The following is an 18,532-nucleotide window of genomic DNA, read 5'->3' as shown; positions in this document are numbered from 1 at the left end:
GAGAGATGGAGTTTTGCAGGGTGCCATGTGCGGAGAGACCGGATGTCATACCTACCACTACCAGTACATGACGGTACCCACCATGCAGGGGATACTCTCTCCGTTCTGGGAACGATAAATGGCTTCTCCAATCGCTGCGAATCACCAACAACTTTTCATTCTCGCCCTGCGGCCATCAGCTGGATCATGAGAGGACGATCCACAGCGTCTCGATGCACAGCAGCTAGGTTCTGCCACGGAGAAAGAGAGAGTGTTCTAGTTACGCGTGTGGAGACTCTGGCCTAGAATTCTGGCGGGATGGTAACTACCCACTGATGCTGGCGACAGCAGGGTCGAGTCAGAGACTGCCTTGTGAGGACGATCAAATTCTATCGCTCGACCAGTTTGATGGCTTCATGCACACTCGGCAGCTTGTATCACCTGGACTGCGATCGACTGCAACTCTGAAAAGGTTCTGTCTATTCAAGAAGGAGGAGAGTCTCGTCGAGACATGCTCTTATGCGTTGTGGTACGTTTAACCCCTCTATTCGGTAGCCCTACGTGGGACAAGATATTGAACATATGCAAGAGACAAATGTGGCCGATATCGGTCAGGTTGCAAATGCTCCCCTGTAGCACTTGGTCCCTCATGCATCGTCGCATTCCAGACCTCTGAAGCAAAGCAGATCTACATGACGCTTGATCCCGGACTGGAAAAGCTTGGACTCTAAGGTTCTGAGACTTCCCTTGAAAACTTTGACCGACATAAGGCATCAGTGACCGAGGAGCCCACCGACCAAGTGGTTCGGTGGGATGGAAGACTTGGCTTGTCGACGCTTGTCACGCTTGTCACACTTGTTAAGTTGAACGTCCTGTCGGCATCACGCTAAACCAGAAGCGAGTTTTTATCTGATAAGATTATCAGAAAATTTTCGCTGATAATCTTTGAAGATTGGATCGGACATGTGAGGAGCGGCTCCACCACGACCACTCACAATTGCCCGATGTGGCACCCATCTGGTATGCTTTGGTATATCCCAGTCCTTTGACATGTTGTCGGGATCGAGAGGTCTGGAGTGGCCCTCCAGACCCAGGGCACCAGGGCCTTTGGCTGTGTCCACTCGATGTCGGTTTGCAGTATTGTCAGGTGCTCCCCAATGCATTTGGCCATCCACTCAGGTCGTTTGCAAAAGAGACGAGGTCCTGGATTGGGCTATAAATCCAGGTATCTAGCCAGCATGTCTCCTTACTGCCCTGGTTGTGACCCCTTCAATACTCCTATATGCTTTTTCCTGGACAGCCTTGAACATGAAGACGCTAAATACAGGGCTTTTACTATGCAGCCTCGCACTTGGGGCCACAGCCAGCAAGACGGCCTGTGTTGATGGCATTCGCACTGCCCTTGATTACCTCGCTTTCAATATCACCGATACTGACTACTATATCAAGTCATGCACCAACAAACTGGTGGTGACATCCATGTGGGCTACCGCAAAGCTCCTTTGCACTCGCGAGGAAATTACAGCTGGCGAAAAATTCTATGAGCCCTACTGTGTGGAATATGGCGGTGTCCAACTCGTCCACTATGATGAGGTGGCCCCTATGCTCACCGACGAATACATCAAGTCTCTGCCGGTTGCCCAATACAGCGATGTCGAGGCCCTCACGATCTTCGACACGCCCGTCGTGGTTTCCAAGACCTTCTGGAAGATTGCTAAAGACACTACCGTACGTTTTTGATTCCCTGCTGTCCTGTTTATGCTTGAATCTGGGTACTGATGAGGCACAGACCATTTTCGATCTTGAATACATCCTCCATGAAAGATACGGGTGCGTACCCTCTCCCTGCCCAATATTATAAAGTGTTCAGGATGTGTGTTAAACTATTCTAGGTGGTCCATGTATGGGTTCTGGGGAGGCTTACTTCTCATCGGCATGATCAACCGTCTCATAACACATGTCTCTCAATCTCGTCGCTTGAAGGCCAAGGACGATGTCGAGGGAGGAGAAGCGTCCTCGAGCGAGAAAAAGTCTCGTTCGGGACCTGTCGCCTGGGTCCAGTCGGCTCATCACTGGCTTAGGGCACAGATCATCATTCCAGCGACATTTGGCTCCCACCACAACCGTCCCTTGTTGTGGTCCACGATACCAACACGCATGGAAACGATAGTTCTGGTCTCCTTCTACATCATGACCTTCATCTTGTGCTGCGTCGGCTACTACATCACTTCCCCCAACCTCTAGTATGTTCTCGGAAGCTATCCTCAAGAACAAATGCTGACGGAATTCCAGCTATACCAAGTCTCAACAGGCCTGGCGTTATATTTCCGATCGCACCGGCATCATTTCCTACGCAATGTTGCCCTGGCTGTGGTTGTTCGCCGGAAGAAACAACATCTTCTTGTGGCTGACTGGCTGGAGTTTTTCGACCTTCAACATCTTTCACAGACACATTGCTCGCGCCGCTACAATCCTGGCGATTGTCCACTCGGTAGGGTGGTCGGTCTTGGAGGGCGGGTGTATGTTCTATTCACCGTTTTCAACCCTTGGAGCGGCATGCTAATTTTTGTATAGTCGGCTACTTTGCCGAATCGTGGCACGAACAGTACTGGTACATGGGAGGAATGGTAAGCGCTCGACGTCTCAACTTAGTTGCTATCTATTGCTGTACTAACGCAAATGGCAGGCCACAATCACAATGTCCTTGCTGCTGCTCTTCTCTTTCATGTGGTTCCGCGTCAGGTCGTATGAAATTTTCCTCCTCATCCACATCGGACTCTCCATAGCGACAATCATCGGCTTGTTTTAGTAAGTGTCCAGCCTTCTCAGCCCTTTGCGCTTCACTAGCTAACCGCTCCAATCTAGTCACACTAAAATATTCGACGGAGAATACGACGGCTACCTGTGGCCGTTGGTGGCCATATGGTGTTTTGATCGTGGAGCACGTCTCGTTCGCTGGGCATACTGCAACCTTCACCTCAAGTGGTCCCACGCTGTTGTTAGTTCTCTGGCCTCGGCCACCTACGACAAAGATGGCGACTTCATCAGACTCGAGATCGTGCCTGGATCGGGCATTCTCAAACCAGGACCTGGTCAGCACTACTACTTGTACCAGCCCATGAAGTGGAGAGGATGGGAAAACCACCCATTCACTCTGGCGTCCTATGAGACCGTCAAGGAGTCTACCCCGGCCGGTGTCGTGACGGTCCATCCTGGTGCCGGCCACGACGTGGAGACACTGGCAGCAGCCAAGGACATCGAGGTGTCTGCAACGGGCTCATCTTCTCCCACGTCCTCGAACGCAACGCCAGACCCTTCGCAGCATAGACTCGCTGTCTTCAAAGAGAAAGTCGGCAGCCAGAAACTCACCTTCCTTATCCGGCCCTTTGGCAGCTGGACGAAGCGTCTCCGTGAGGAATGCCTCAAGTCACCCACCGGAGTCATCACGCCTCATATCTTCATTGAAGGCCCATACGGCGAGCACAGCGCTTTACATACATATGAAAATGTCATCTTGGTTGTCGGCGGTACTGGAATCGCTGGGGCAATTCCTTACCTGCAAGACCACATCACGAGAGCAAGCAACAATGCACAAGCATCACGCAACGGCGGAAAGCTGGCCACGCGCACGAGGGACATCACGTTGATCTGGGCGACCAGGCAGTCCGCCATGCTCCGCAACGTGGTTGAACATGAGCTGAAGCCCATGTTTGACCGCGAGGATATCCACATCCATCTCTATGCCACATCCGCCAAGCAGGTGCGGAGCGTCAGCCCCGACGACAGCGATGATGGCCGCCCCATGACCGAGAGCAAGGAGCTTGACCTCAAGAGCACCCCTGCCACGAGCATCAGCGACAAGCTCAGCATCTCGCGCGGCCGGCCGGATATTTCCGCCACGATACGGACCATCATCAACGACGTCAACAGTGCTGGAAGTGCCGGCGGCCGCATCGCCATCTTGACCTGTGGTCCGGGCGGCATGGCCGATGAGGCCAGGGCAGCGGTTCACTCGTCGCTGAAGGAGGGCAAGCGAGGAGTCGAGTACTTTGAAGAGTCGTTTGGGTAAGTTTCCTCCATCTCTGCATGCGCTCCAGTCCTGTTTTTTTTTTTTAAAAAAAAAACCACTCCATTGTCTCTCCTTCTTTTACACTTGTCATGTACTGACTGTTTACTTAGCTGGTAATGTGCCGTACCGGCTTGACTGTCGTCGTCACCGTCCGTCACCGTTCAATGTTTGAGGAGATGTTTCTGCGTGCGAGCAGAGGACCGGCGTAAGGGATGTAGGGTAGGGAACGAGATAGAAGAGGAGGGAAGGGGATCTCACACACACACACACACACACACACACACACACACACACACACACACACACAAAAGACGTTTATTTTATATACATACACGGGAGACATTTAAAGAGACATGAGTGATGCCACTGTTGAAAGAAATTGGGGGTATTTTCTTCATCAACGCCATGCAATGCAGTGTATGTGAAACGATGAACGCTCAAGAGCACCAGATTACCAATGATTCATGGACTCATGGATTCAAATGATTGATTTAACGGAACCTTTGATCTACTTGATCTACTTGATCTACCTGTATTTGGGATTTTGGAGTGTTTTTTTTTTTTTAATTTTTTTCTCTTTTCCTTTTTTTCTTCTTTGTTTGGTGGTGTGGTGTTCCTCGGGGGTAGTGGGTGGTAGGTGATGGGTTCATTGACTCTCACACTTCCTTCTCTGGCACTCACTCACTCACCGTATGTCTGTCTCTCTCTCTCTCTCTCTCCGTTTTTCTCTCTGTGTAACGTGTGTATGTGTATGTGTATGTGTAGGTGTATGTGTATGTGTAGGCGTAGGTGTATGTGTACGTGTAGGTGTATGTGTATGTGTAGGTGTATGTGTATGTGTACCTATCCATTCGTCTCTCGCTCCCATCGCCTAGTTATAGGGAGGGAGGGGTATAGAGGCTACTCATTCGAACCAAGACTTCTCAAAATCGCAATCCCTTACTTCTTCAATCCATCCTCCTTACTCCGCGGTCTGACTCCTCGGTCCTTAGTCCCTACCCCTCGTTCCTTGTAGGTCATGTATATATATATGTACGTAGCTGTCTGTATATATATATATCTCTCTGTGTGCAGAAAGGTGTATATGCGTGTATGCGTGTATGGTGTTCAATGCGCAAACCGAAAATCTAACCGCTTATTCCCCACCTCTCGGTCCTTTTCGCCCCTCGACCTCGTTCTGGCCAGGTACTGCAACTGCTGCGTTTCGGTCATGGCGTTCCACCGCCTGTCGCGCCGCCGGTTGCGCAGCACGTAGTACGTCTTGGTGCCCAGGTAGAGGGCGATGTTGATGAGGTTGACGGCGAGGAGGACGCGGTTGCCGCGTTTGTAGCCGGGGGCGTCATCTGTTCATAGAGTCAGCACACGTATCTCTCTCTCTCTCTCTCTCTCTCTGTGTGTGATATTGGAGTCAAAGGGAAATTGACAAGAGAGGTGAATATCATTCTCTATAGGCACGGGGGAGGGCAAAAGCTCACCTTGGCGGTACACATTCGACGAAATAACCCCCCCAGCCTGCACAAACATGTTGTACATGGCCGCCGACACGGTGCGCGAGTGCACGGCATTCGAGTTGCGCGAGTTCCAGCCGACTTGGATCGGGTGGGCTAGAAGCAAATGTTTCAAACCACGTTAGTTGAACAAACTTCCCTACATTTTCCGACAATCCTGAGGAGAGAAAAAGTCTCTGCTCACCATTGGGGTAGCTCAACAAAAGCGTCGTGACGGCCCACATGGCCCATTTGTTCATCTGCGACGTGTCGACGTGGTTGAAGAAGATCAGGAATGGCAGCGCCCAGAGCTGGCCCGTCATGGCCGTCAATGTGAGCTCTCCCAAAATCTCGGCCACGTAGGTCAGGAGCATCATGTTGATCACTGGTAGAGAATGGTTGTTAGCTGGGCCCATCCATTTGGTTGATTCTTTAGTCTGAGACACATACTGTGGAAGACGGTATACGGAATCGCAAGCAGGTTTGTCTGGAATGTGTCGAACCCGAGGCCGCGTAGGGACAATGTGAGATATTGCTGGACAGGAGTCATGGGGATCTGGAACGTGAGTCCCAGGATATACAGCGGCCTAATCACCAAGAAGCATGGTCAGCGTAACAGACTTGAAAGAAGCGCGACAACAAGCACGCAGTATTCACCAGAGGTCAAAATCCTTCAAACTCTGCCATAGCAGGCTGGGAGTGATGGCTTGCCGATTGTGCATGCCTCCTTTGCTGGGATCGTCTCGGATCACCCTGTTGACCATGATGATCTCTTCTCTACATCTGGTCAGCAAAACAAGCGAATTTCCTCTCGTAGCTCTGGAGCGTCCCTACCTATGTGTAAACCATCCATTGCGCCCGCGGAGCCAGCTTGCAGTCTGTGTGGGAGATGCAGGCATTAGCCCAAAAGCCAAAATGCCGATGAACAATGTCAAGAGCCCCTAGCATATTTCTTTGCGTCAGCAAACTGCAATCGATATACATAGAGAAGAACGACGTTGTACCTCAATCAGAAACAACCATCGCCATCCAGACTGCTGCTGTACCCCTCTCATGTGGAGGACCCCGTAGGCCAGAAAGCCGGAGGTAATATCGGCCAAGCTCATGGCAGTCCAGAAGAAGCCCAGCCGCAACGACAGCTCGTGATGCTTGTAGAAATACGACAAGTAGAGAATGACCTAGATTGTTGTGTGAGAAAATTTCATGACATGACGGATGGTACTCTCACATCTGGGATGAAACCGCCCTGCAAAACCCCCAACAGACACCGACAGACAAGAAAGGTAGTTCGCCCCTTGAGCCAGAACTGTGTTACGGCGACAAGGGACCACAGGACCATCTGCATGGGGATCCAGCGATCGGGGCCGACCCATTTAGACACCAATTGAGACGGGACCTCAGCGCAGAGGAAGGACAGCTTGAAAATCGTATTACCGAGATTGTAGTCTGGGTAAAGGGGTCAGCTTATCAGGTACCCCCAAAGCTAGGCCTTGTGCCCCAACGAAGTACTCACCATTGGTGTTCAAATGAAGGTCCTTGAGGAAGTCGTCCGTCAAGGCTTGCGTGATGTTGGCGCGATCAAGCTCCAGTGCCATGAACATGATGCAGGCAAAGATCATGATCCGCACATCAATCTTCCGAATCAATCTGTACTCTTCGCCCCAGGTCCATCGAGCAGACGGGTCGAAATGGTGTATGTTCTCCCTTGACAGGCTGTTAGCCGCTGCTCCAATGCGTGGGAGAATACAAAACATGCCAATCTGGTCGGGGCTGGTACTCCCTGGCCATATCCGGGTTATCAAACACGCTTGGCTGTCAAATCAATCAGTCTTCCGTACAGTCGTCCCCAAGAGCGGCGATATTATACTTGAGTTGCGATAGCGTGAGGATCATATGCTTGACCTCTCTGGAACCAAAACCTCTTTTCATGATGCGGGAGACCCAGGGGAGGGGCATCGTTCGGTGACGCGCTCGCTGGATCTGTTTTTTTCTCAGGTGGCTTCAGAAGGGCTTCAGCCTGCTCGTCTAGAGAGATCGAGGAGCAGTTCGAGGCCAGCTCATCGTCCAGGTGTCGATGCCTGCTGCTGCCGACGAATACAGTGGACATGGCTGGATCCGTCAGGCGTCTCTCTCGCTCACCCAGTCAGTCACGTGCAGGCCCGAGGACAGGCTTCTTTCTCTTGCTTTGGAATCAATCTCCTGTTCCGTCTCTACTCTTTGAAATAGATGTCCCGATCATATCATCGTCTGGAGGACTGATTCTTCATCAAGAACTGCATCTTGAAAGGAAGAAGGAACGTGTTGTGGTGGTTTGTGATGGGCAAAGCAGGTGTGGCCATCACGCAAGAGAGGCGCTCGATGGCAAAATACGTCGCTCCGTGCTCCGTGTAACATCTCTTCGTTTGTGCTGGAGATCTGCGTCGGACCGAGTTTGCAAGTCGCTACGTCGAGATGAAGCCCTTGATCAGCAGATGAAGTTGGCAGGATGAAAGAGAGAGTAAAATCCATATGGGCTTTGTATTTACTCAGAATGCAGCAAGAGGGGTACGAGTAGATGCATGTCTCATTGTATTGACAATGACTATCTACTCAGGGACGCGGGAAGCTAAGGAGCCTTTCTTCCAGTGACAGTGTTAGCGCAATTTGACGCGAAACAGCTGAAATTTAGGCGCCGCCCGCCTGGAGGATTAGGCGCCTGAAGGTCAACCGGGTGTCCCGGTCGATCACCCAGTGGACGCTAAGGGACAAATTAGGCGGCTCGGGCAACCCCAGCATTATGTAAGTACCGGTCCAGGGCTGCGAAATAATTCGCATGCAACGTCCTCAATAGGTACTTCTCTATCCTGCTATATCTTCATTTTCAGGGTGCCTTTACCCAGACGTTCTCCACAGGTGATGCGAAAATGTTGCTCGACTCCCTACAGGTGATAAAGGCATCCAAGAGATCTGAGCCTCACAATTCCTGGGCGTGCCCCACGGATGGCCAACCATGTCACAGGGCGTAACTTTTACTATCCTTATTAACCTCCCCTACGTCTTCGAGATCCTCGATCAACACTTCCAAGAACTTCAATCCTCCACCTCACGTCTCTCTTTAGTATTGCAGATCTCGCGTGAACATGAACCGCAACCGACCAAAGAGGGTTCAGGCCCTTCACGGGATAGGGGTCGATAAGATGGGCAACATTGCGGACAAGGTCAAGGCGACGGGGAAACAGTCCCAACAAGGCCCTCTCCCTGACAAGCTGCTACGGCTAGAGAATCTTGACGTCGACATTCCTCCCGATGACATTGTGCAGACTCTGACCTCTGCTGCTGCCACAAACGATGACGACAACAGCTACCTACCGTTCCTCGGCCAGATTGACCTACGGAATGCCGTCGCTGAGCATGTGAGTTCCATGACCCAAGGCGCGGTCAAATACAATGGTGAGGCAAACTGCATCATCACGGCGGGGGGTCTCAGCGGTATACTCAACACCCTTATGGCTACCGTGGAAGAAGGGGATGGTGTTCTCTTGACAGGACCTGTATACGCGGGACTGCTCAATCGTGTCCGGCTCGCTGGGGGAGTCCCACATCTGGTCCCCCTTCATTTTCATCCGGGAGAATCGTGGTCCTTGGACCGGCAGAAGCTGCGAGAAATAGTCGAGTCGCCAGACAACAAGATAACCACGATGCTTCTGATGTCCCCGAGCATGCCGACCGGCGCTTACCTCGACCGGGGAGATTGGTTGCTCGTTGCTGAGCTTTGTGTCAAGCATGATATACTGCTGATATATGACGCGGCCATGGAGCGTCTGCTATTCGACGACTTGCAGGTTATTCACCCAGCATCCCTGCCCGATATGGCGAATCGGACCATAACCGTAGGCTCGGCCTCGAAAGAACTACGCATGATCGGCTGGCGAGTAGGCTGGATTGTCGGTCCCGAGCACATTATGCAGGATATCGGCTTAGTGTCAATGGCCAATGTTGTTGTCCCTGTAGGTATTGCGCAACGAGCTGCGAAGGAGGCCCTTCAAAAGTCCAAGACAACGATTGCCGATTATGTTCACGAACTGCAATGTCGGAGGGATCTGTGCCTCAAGGAACTCGAGGGATTGCCCGTTGGCAAGCCGAGCGGAGGATGGTCGCTGTTGTTGCGCGTCGACACGCTGGGTTGGAGAGCCGATGCTGCCGCTGAAGCACTCCTGGCACAAGGAGCCTGCGTCACCCCGATGGTTGGCTGGGGCTCTGATGAAGAATCTCAGTATATACGGATTGTCTTCTCGAACGAGCCACGGGATAGATTAGCTGGGTTGGGCAAGATAGTCAGGCAGGCATTGCTGAAGTGAGAGAGAGGCAGTCCTAGTAAATGCGGCACTGGGAGAGGGTGCCATCCTTTTCTCTCCCTGGACTGCTCTGATTTGGACAATCCCTGTTTACGATATCTGACAGCAAGGGGGAGATATCGGACAACATTGTACCTTCTGGAATGGTGTGCGACCAGACGGACTTTTGGTGGCCATAAGGACATGCAAGCCACGCACGCAATAATGGGAGGATTGAGCACCGCGGGACTGGATAGGCCCGCAGGAGGCTTAGGGAGGCTAGGCGTTAGCGGATAAGCACCCCGACCCAACGTAGGAGGCGTTGCGGGCATCACTCATGAGGTAGTCATCGTACTGCATCACGTCGTACAAGATCAACTCCCGCTTCCACACAACCAACTTCCTTCCCCTTCAGTACAACGACGTAATAATGCTTTGGTCAGCAGCAACTATCATCTGTACCTAGATCTCAACTCTGCTCGGCATGGGTCCTTCATCGATCTTGGGATGGTTTCAGATCCAGTGAGCATACGACACTGGGACCCGAGAGACAATAACACCATCGCCAATTTGCTTACACCACAAGAGTTAAACTCAGCCTTAACGACAAAGTGAGTTTTCTGCGGATGCTGGGACGTCGCATACTTTTGCTGATAAATCACCACTAGAGAGTCTTGTTTACGTGTAGTAATCATCCTGAGACCCCAAGATCTACACCTGCAACAAGATGTCCGTGTACCTGGAAGAGCTGGGAGCAAACTACGAATCATTGAGTACTCGGTACAGACACAATGACTGAAACACCATCATAAACCCGACTTTCTCCTACGAGCGAGGTTAATCGCCGGGGACGTACGAGCAGTACGAGCAGTACGAGAAGACTGGGTCCGCTCTGGCTCCTCAAACCCTAGTCTCAGGTAGATCCTCGCATCCTCACCCACATCTTCCACCTGTCGCTAACTGGCCTGTTGGGCGCTTACTAACAATCGACACTCGGATCCAGAATGCTGCAAATCGCGCACGACTTCGTCGTTGGAGAAATCCCGAACCCCGAAGCCCGCGGCGCTAGATTGGGTAAAGATATAGACGAATCACGCTTGTCAGGGCGGCAGCAGACAATGCTGTATATATTCCCAAGCATTGGGATGCGATGTCGTGTTCTGTGTACATTGACAACTGTCGACATCGACCTAGAACATCCCTTGTTGCGACAAGCTCTTGAATATATCCTCCAGAGGCTTTGGCGCATCCGACAGTGATATAGGAAAGGACAAGACAAAAGGTGTCAGAGATGGCTGATCTCGAGAGACCCCAAGATGCCTCCTCCTCTTCCACCAGTGTCAACACCCTCGGTTCCCCAGTCGAGTCCAATGTCGACCTGGAAAAAGCAGAGACCATTCACCCAACCTCCACCTCTACTACGGGGGCAGGAGCTACACGGTCGCAAACCGTTGGCCGCGTACGCTCCGTGGCTACTGATGGCTACTCAGTGTACGATGTCGAGGGAGACGAGACTGACCAGGATTCGGCGGAACGTATCAAGACGACCCCCTACGAAGTTCGCTGGGATGGACCAGGCGACAAGGAAAATCCACGCAACTTCAACGTCGCCAGGAAATGGATCATCGTTTTGATCACTTCAGTTGCTTCCCTTTGCGTGTAAGTAGGATGACCGCTCTGTTGTCCCTGCGCTCTGTTACAGCTACTGACTCAGACCTACCAGAACATTTACCTCGTCCGTCTATACCACCACTTATGGGCAGCTCATGAAAGAGTTCCATTGTTCCAGAGAGATTGCCACCCTGGGTTTGTCTCTGTTTGTCGTGGGCTTAGCCTTTGGACCTATGCTGCTGGGCCCGCTATCCGAGTTCTACGGTCGAAGGCCCATTTACATCGTGTCCATGTTCTTCTTCCTCATCTGGATAATCCCCTGCGCCGTGGCCCAGAACATCCAGACTATGATTGTGTGCCGGTTCTTCGACGGCTTCGCGGGCAGTGCGTTCCTCGCCGTGGCCGCAGGGACTGTGGCCGATCTGTTTGAGCCCAAGGATATCGAGTTTCCAATGATGATCTTCACAGCCTCGCCTTTTCTGGGTCCCGCACTTGGGCCGATAATTGGCGGATTGATCAATCAGTTTACCACATGGTATGTTGTTCGTTTTCTCTCTTTTATGGCAACGCTGACTGGAGACCATTGGCTAGGCGATGGACCTTTTACATGCTCCTCATCTGGACCGGCGTCCTACTGGTCCTCGTCATCTTCTTCGTGCCCGAGACCTACCACAAAGTCCTCCTCAAGAAACGCGCTCAGCAGAAGCGCAAGGACACTGGAGATAGCCAGTGGTACGCACCCATTGAGAAACTCGACCGCAGTATCCTCGGCACCGTCATACACTCGTGCTCTGTGCCATTTGAGCTCTTATTCTTTGAGCCCATGTGCCTGCTGCTTTGCATCTACGCTGCCATCCTGTTGGGGATAGTATATTTGTTCTTCGGCGCATTCCCGCTCGTCTTCGGCAACAACCACGGCTTCTCGCTGTACCAGGTTGGGCTGACCTTCATTGGCCTCCTCATCGGCATCACCATCGGTGTCCTGACCGACCCATTCTGGCACAAGAACTACGTCAAGCTGGTGAAGAAGCTCGAGGAGCAGACTGGGCAGGTCGGCATCAAACCCGAGCCAGAGTATCGTTTGCCACCCGCCATGTTCGGGGGCATCCTTGTCCCCATTGGTTTGTTCTGGTTCGGCTGGACGACTTATTCGAGCGTGCATTGGATCGTGCCCATCATCGGCAGCGCGGTCTTCGGCATTGGGTAAGTGGTTCCTTTTCCTCGTGCGCAAGTGGTAAATGAAACAATTGCTGACATCTGGCAACACATAGCTTGTTCCTGGCCTTCACCGGCATCTTGACCTTTCTTGTCGACGCAGTAAGTTGTCTTTTCTCTACCTAGTCGTTCCGAGTACCTCCAGCATCTAATTCGTTCCAAACAGTATCCCGGCTTCGCCGCCAGCGCAGTGGCAGCCAACTGTCTCGTCCGACTGTTGTTTGCGGGCGCATTCCCCCTTTTCGGGACCCAAAGTGAGTGTTGACGCCTACTTTACTCTGCGCCGCTCTTTTCTCTCTCTATTCCTTCTTGTATGATATGGAACTTCCAGAGTACTAACATATGCTTTCTTCAGTGTATCAAAACCTCAATTACCAGTGGGCCTCTTCACTGTTGGGCTTCCTCGCTTTGGCCTGTGTCCCTATGCCGTAAGTTTTCCTCCCATAAACTCAGGGACTGAGAAATGTAACTAACCACCGTTGTTCTTGGGTGTTGTAGATTCTTCTTCTACCGATACGGTAAGAAGATCCGCTCGCGGAGCCGCTTCAACGACTCTGCCTAAAAAGTTACATCTTTCATCTTTCACCATCTGTTTCATCCTCGTTACCTTTCTCTGCCACATTTGGCCCTTTAACCTGCTCAGCACATCGGATAAGAGCGCCGGAGACTTGATACACAACCGACAAAAGAAAGATAGAGGCGGTTGGTTCCCTTGGTCATGTGTTATGATACGATACGAATTGGAATTCACGCATAGCTCGGCGTTCTGGTCTCGGGAAGTCGAGTCGAGTTGGGCCGAGTCAGGTTGAGTCAGGATTTCTCCGACCTACCTGTCTGTCTGCCTGCCTGTTTAGTCGTGTATTTTTTTTGAATATCGAAAGAGAATGGGGGATGAACAGGCACATCCACCACACCATACCATACCATACCATGCCATGTCATGTCACGGGTCTGGTTGGTCTTCGTCCAACAGCGGTGGCTTAAGTAATGACTTTAGTAATAACGACATCAAGGCATGTGTGATGATATAGACAAAAAGAACTACGAGGATCCATCTACCTTCTTACTATACGTACCTACTATACATACCTGGTTAGTTGGCAAATACATGCTTTTTGGCATCTATTTCTAGAGTCAAGGGTGGTGTGTGACGTGGTGTCTTCATATGTACTCGGTACCTGGCTAAGTAAGTATGTATATAGCGCCAGGTAGGCTTTGACCACGACCCAGATATCTATCAACTCGTCGTGGTTTGGTTTGAATGAACCAAGAATACATGCCACACCGTCTCGAGGACGTTCATTTGGGGCTCGTTTGCACGATACCTGCGATGTTTTCTCCCCCCTGTTTCTCACTTCAGAAGTCCATATGACCCATCCTTTCATGCTATGGCTCTTCCAAACGATAGCACGTTTACTTGCTCTTGGCACTCGCCACCTCTGCCAACCCGTCCTTCAACGCCTCGAGTGCCTTGTCGATCTCTCCCCTCGACTCATCCATGGCAGAGACACCCATGTGACCGAAACGAATGTATCTCGCCGCAATCTCCCGGTGCAGGCCACCGGCGAAGACAACTCCCCGGGACATCAGCTTGGGGAGGATCTCGGGAGGAGTGAGTCCTTCGGGTAAATAAATTGCCGTCATGGTGTTGGCGGCATTGGCTGGGTCCGTGGCCAACTGCTTCAGACCCAGGCTTGCCACTTTCGACTTGACGTATTCGCTCACCTTGCGGTGCTGGGCGAAGCGGGCTTCCAGGGGCTGTGCGAGGATCTGCTTGAGCGACGTGTTGAGGGCTTGGACCAGCTGGGTGGGCGGGGTGGCAAAATACGAGGGTTTCTTCGACTCATAGTTTTGCATGATGGGCGTCCAGTTCTTGAAACTGGCATAGTAGCTTCCCGGGCTGGATTTGCGCGACTTGTACACGTTCATGGCCCGCTCCGACACCATCACTATCGAGAGACCGGGCGGGCAGCCGATGGCTTTCTGAGATGCGGTCAAGCACACATCAATGTCCATCTTGTCAAAGTTGATCTCTTCTCCTCCGACAGAGCACACGCCGTCCACGATCAGAAGCGTCTCGGGAGACACACGCCTGATGAGGTCGGAAAGAGGTTGAATCTGCGAGAGCACTCCGGTCGAGGTATCGACGTGTGTGACCGTCACCGCCTTATATTTCTTTTCCTTTAGTGCTGCCTCAATCTCGGGCAGTTGTGGCCTGTCCCCAATGGGGGCTTTCAATTGCGTGGGCTTTGCGCCGTAGGTTGACAGGCAGTCCGCAAACGAATCGCCAAAATAACCAGTGTGCAACACCAAAACATCTTCACCGGGTTCCACCAGATTGGCTGCCACGAGATCCCAGCCCAAGGTGCCGCTGCCGGCCAGGACAAAGGGTTGAGAACCGGGGTTTTTGGTTTGGAATAGATCTCTCAATAGTGTGAGGGTTTCGCCAAATGTGTTGACAAATGGTTGTCCGACGTGGGACTGCGCATAGTGACTCATGGCCTGGGAGACTTCATCGGTGATTTCGATAGGCCCCGGAATGAGCAGGGAAGGGTGAGGAGGTTGCGAGGACATTTTGGCGGCGGATGAGGTGGACAGTTGACGTTTCTGAATCTGAGAGGGTGTTTTCGCGAGATCCGCGGGAGGTGCTGGCGGCACGTAGGGAATGTCGTCTGTGGAGGCCGGCAGCGAGTCCAGCTCAATCGTATAGGGAGTGTTGATGCGAGGGTAGGAGGATTGCTGGTGTTGTTCCAGGTGTCGTGAGATCAAGCTCAGACGACTTGAGGCTTGGGAATATGGACGTGAGCGAGAGGGAGCCAGCTTGAAAAATTTCCTGGCAAGCCTGGTCGACTTGTAAACGATGGTGGGGGATGCTGAGGGCGATTGGACGTGCGAATGCCGATGCACGAGACGTGCGGGGGAGCAGCGAGTAGCAGATAATGAGCGTGCCGTGCGTGCTAAGGGACTGTGACGCGATAACGGAGACAAGAGCGAAGAAGACAAGCACTGTGTACGATAAAGAGATGGAGTCAAGGCCGACATTATTTTCTGTTCCAGTAATAAATTGACACGAGAAGAAGGCGGGAAATCAAAAAAAAATTGGGTGGGAATCCACGCGTGTTGTGGGTATGACAGTAAATGGGCGAGACGGGGCTGAAGGGTTCTTTACACTGGGGTGCTTTGGTTAGAGAACGAAAGGGCGCCGCCACAGGGGAGTTGAGGGCATCAGAAATACTTTGTTTAGGGGACCTGTACGAAGGGTGGTGGGCAACCAGTTGTTGGGTGATGCCCGGACATCTTTGCGGCGGTAGGAACTGCCACTAAAACCCCGGGCCTCCCTGCTTAGTAGCCTCGCCGCTTTCCAGGCTCAGCGATTGGACCGCTAATCTGGGGGCTGCTCTCACATGGCTGGATCTTACATCATGTGACCGGGTAAAAGACATTGCGGACTGCTCAACCGCGCAAAACTACCTCGTACATATTCAGACAGGGGTAAAATGTTGTGAATGATCTTTATTAGATTGATCTCGATTTTTGTGTGCCTGGATACCCGGCTAACCACACAACGAGAGAGCGTCACGTCCCGGATGGCAGAGATCTGCGTATCTTGCTTGCTACACCCGACGACCGACAAGACTGACCCCTGAACACGAGAAGTGGGCATTTTCCGAGTGACTTGTTCTAGAACCCCGTCTTTTAATACGGTAGGACATCATCGTCGACTGCTGTCCTGGTCAGTCTGGACACATGGCAGAGACACAAAAGTCCATCTTACCTTGACAATCATACAGCCTCTCTGAAAAACGCGACTTGGCGAGACTCTCATCCTGGTGCTTCCACCACCTCTGTAACACGGTCTGACAAGACTTCACGTTCCCCATCCCATAGTGCATCCATATGGTCCTCAGCAAGCCGCGCACCTTGTCTCTGTCCGATTTGGTCGTACAGAGGGTGCCCGCCACGAACAGAGGTGGCAGCGTTGCCACGCCTGGACATGGGCCGGATTGATATGTCACAGCGGCAAGACAGTCCAAGATTGAGCGTCTGCTGTCGTCAATCACCTGCAGAGGGACGGACAAGGATCCACGGCGAAAGATCTGTAGAAGTGCCATGTGATGGTAGGCTTCGTCCACGAGGTATAGGTCGTGGTATACGGATGATGGAAGATGCCCACCACCACCACCCTGCGTCCGTGACATGTTCCTTTTTGCCATTAGTGCTCTGACGCGGTCGAACAGCAAATGCGATTTGTGCTCCAGAGGCGAGCTGCAATCAAAATGTGGTGGCCCAGGAGGGGAGTCGCAGGAGAATTCAGAACCACCGTCTTCCCGTAGTGGCTCCAGGTCGTTGATCTCCTCTAAAATCGGCATCAGGGTCGTAGAGTACCCGGCTAGGTCGTCAATACGTCCATCGTCTTCATCGTAAGGCGTGGTCAGTATCTGCGCCTCGAACCGTTTAGAGCAGCAGGCCAGAGCAACTGCCTGCAGCGCCCGGTATTTCCGCATGAGAAAACTCGAAATCGATGATACACTGGCACCATTCGAGCGGCTGTGTTGTGCAGAGAGGGTCGCAGCACCATACAGATGTGGCCTCCATGACGACGTGCTCGTAGCCGGGGATATCACGTCGGCTAGACACAAGAGCAGTGTGGTAGCAAGGACTTTGTCATTCTCGGACGGGCTGAACCGGTCCAAGGCCGATCTCAACTGCATCAGACTGCTCCCCTTCATGAGCTCAAATTGACAGTCGCCTTCAAACAGGCCGGATGTATGTCGGTGAGCTGCAGCTAGAGCAAGGGTGGCGGTCAGTAGATGAGGAACCTGCATCGCCATAGGGACAATGACCGAGCAGATTTCATCTTGGATTCCTTTGTGGCAAGAAATTGATATGGTCACTCGGTTGACGAAGTAGTCGAATAGCGGCTTGGATTCTTCTCTCAACATCAGAGCGGGGGTTGGTGGTTGAGGTGTTGCAGGGATTTCGAGACAGAGGGTCGAATCCACGTTATCGTCCTGTGGTCTTTCACACGATCCATGCCCAAGTTCAGATGTACTTCCCTCACGGCTCGCAATATCGTCTGTCCCTTTGGGCGAACACGTATAGATAAAGTCCTTACCCGGTGACAGTTGGTCTTTGTCAAAGTGAGCCAGATAACTCGATACATTCGTCATTAAAACTTACGACTCGAGGCTTCAACGCTGACGGCCTTTGCTCCTCCGGATTCCAGACACCTCCCGAAACGGGACTTTTTAAACTGACGTCCGCCCCAAGAGAGCTTGCGGGAGTAAACGCAGGGACGGCCAACACTCTGACAATAAGAGCATGTCGGTTTCGCCTCATTGCATTTCCAATGGCGCCGGCGACACTCGTCACAGCCGGAACGGGACCGTTTTTGACGCTGGCCTGCATTGGATTCCATTTCTGCCATAGCCCTCTGCCAAGGCTCTGCTTGCAGTGGTGGCGTGCAGGAAGATCAGCCAGTCCGGTCAATAGCAGATGCCATAGCGATGCGTTGGAGAGGGTCCGAAGTCGCGTGCGCTGAAGCCGCTAAAGCGCAGCGGATAGAATAACTCCGTTGGCCGACTCAACGCAGGCAAGACCCATTTCACAGTGCAGGTAGGATATCCAATGCTCGCGTTTCCAAGTTGTCCCCGTTGTCGAGATGCTCATGCGCGTGAAGGTGGAAAGAAACATTGATGCAGTCGGGTCTCGAGGAAAAAGAAAGATAGTGTCTGCCTTCCCTTCTAGGATTAGCGCAGCACCACCAGAGCGAACTGGCCAATCAGATGATGGACAGGCATATCAAGCAGAATGCACGGGATTATTAGGAGGATTATTTATTATCTACATCTTGTCGG

The 18,532-nt window shown here is 52.2% G+C and overlaps 5 protein-coding genes across 5 annotated transcripts; 3 read left to right on the top strand and 2 right to left on the bottom strand.

Annotated features, from left to right (window-relative positions):
- Positions 1-1,287: 1,287 nt before the first annotated feature.
- On the top strand, positions 1,288-4,048 carry AYO21_08545 (hypothetical protein; the record flags this gene model as incomplete). The annotated part of the gene is made up of 7 exons (XM_022658488.1): positions 1,288-1,707; positions 1,769-1,809; positions 1,872-2,222; positions 2,272-2,498; positions 2,554-2,606; positions 2,666-2,787; positions 2,845-4,048. 7 exons carry the CDS (start codon positions 1,288-1,290, stop codon positions 4,046-4,048), a joined length of 2,418 nt encoding a protein of 805 aa, XP_022509198.1.
- Positions 4,049-5,155: 1,107 nt separating this feature from the next.
- On the bottom strand, positions 5,156-7,464 carry AYO21_08544 (hypothetical protein; the record flags this gene model as incomplete). Its single annotated transcript, XM_022658487.1, has 10 exons — positions 5,156-5,391; positions 5,524-5,652; positions 5,741-5,920; positions 5,986-6,122; positions 6,193-6,312; positions 6,370-6,476; positions 6,540-6,713; positions 6,764-6,981; positions 7,049-7,315; positions 7,374-7,464. 10 exons carry the CDS (start codon positions 7,462-7,464, stop codon positions 5,156-5,158), a joined length of 1,659 nt encoding a protein of 552 aa, XP_022509197.1.
- A 1,190-nt stretch (positions 7,465-8,654) lies between these two features.
- On the top strand, positions 8,655-9,872 carry AYO21_08543 (hypothetical protein; the record flags this gene model as incomplete). The annotated part of the gene is made up of 1 exon (XM_022658486.1): positions 8,655-9,872. One exon carries the CDS (start codon positions 8,655-8,657, stop codon positions 9,870-9,872), a length of 1,218 nt encoding a protein of 405 aa, XP_022509196.1.
- Positions 9,873-11,139: 1,267 nt separating this feature from the next.
- AYO21_08542 (hypothetical protein) lies at positions 11,140-13,236 on the top strand (the record flags this gene model as incomplete). Its single annotated transcript, XM_022658485.1, has 7 exons — positions 11,140-11,507; positions 11,572-11,994; positions 12,051-12,662; positions 12,731-12,776; positions 12,841-12,928; positions 13,030-13,102; positions 13,173-13,236. The coding sequence occupies 7 exons, from the start codon at positions 11,140-11,142 to the stop codon at positions 13,234-13,236; spliced, it is 1,674 nt and encodes a 557-aa protein (XP_022509195.1).
- Positions 13,237-14,087: 851 nt separating this feature from the next.
- Positions 14,088-18,083, bottom strand: AYO21_08541 (hypothetical protein; the record flags this gene model as incomplete). The annotated part of the gene is made up of 3 exons (XM_022658484.1): positions 14,088-15,413; positions 16,595-17,785; positions 17,856-18,083. 3 exons carry the CDS (start codon positions 18,081-18,083, stop codon positions 14,088-14,090), a joined length of 2,745 nt encoding a protein of 914 aa, XP_022509194.1.
- Positions 18,084-18,532: the final 449 nt, after the last annotated feature.

This window comes from Fonsecaea monophora, assembly GCF_001642475.1.
Source record: "Fonsecaea monophora strain CBS 269.37 chromosome Unknown Scaff75, whole genome shotgun sequence".
NCBI classification, from domain to species: Eukaryota; Fungi; Ascomycota; class Eurotiomycetes; order Chaetothyriales; family Herpotrichiellaceae; genus Fonsecaea; species Fonsecaea monophora.
The sequence above is the reverse complement of the archived record's forward strand: the minus strand, read 5'-3'. Positions and strand labels throughout refer to the sequence as shown.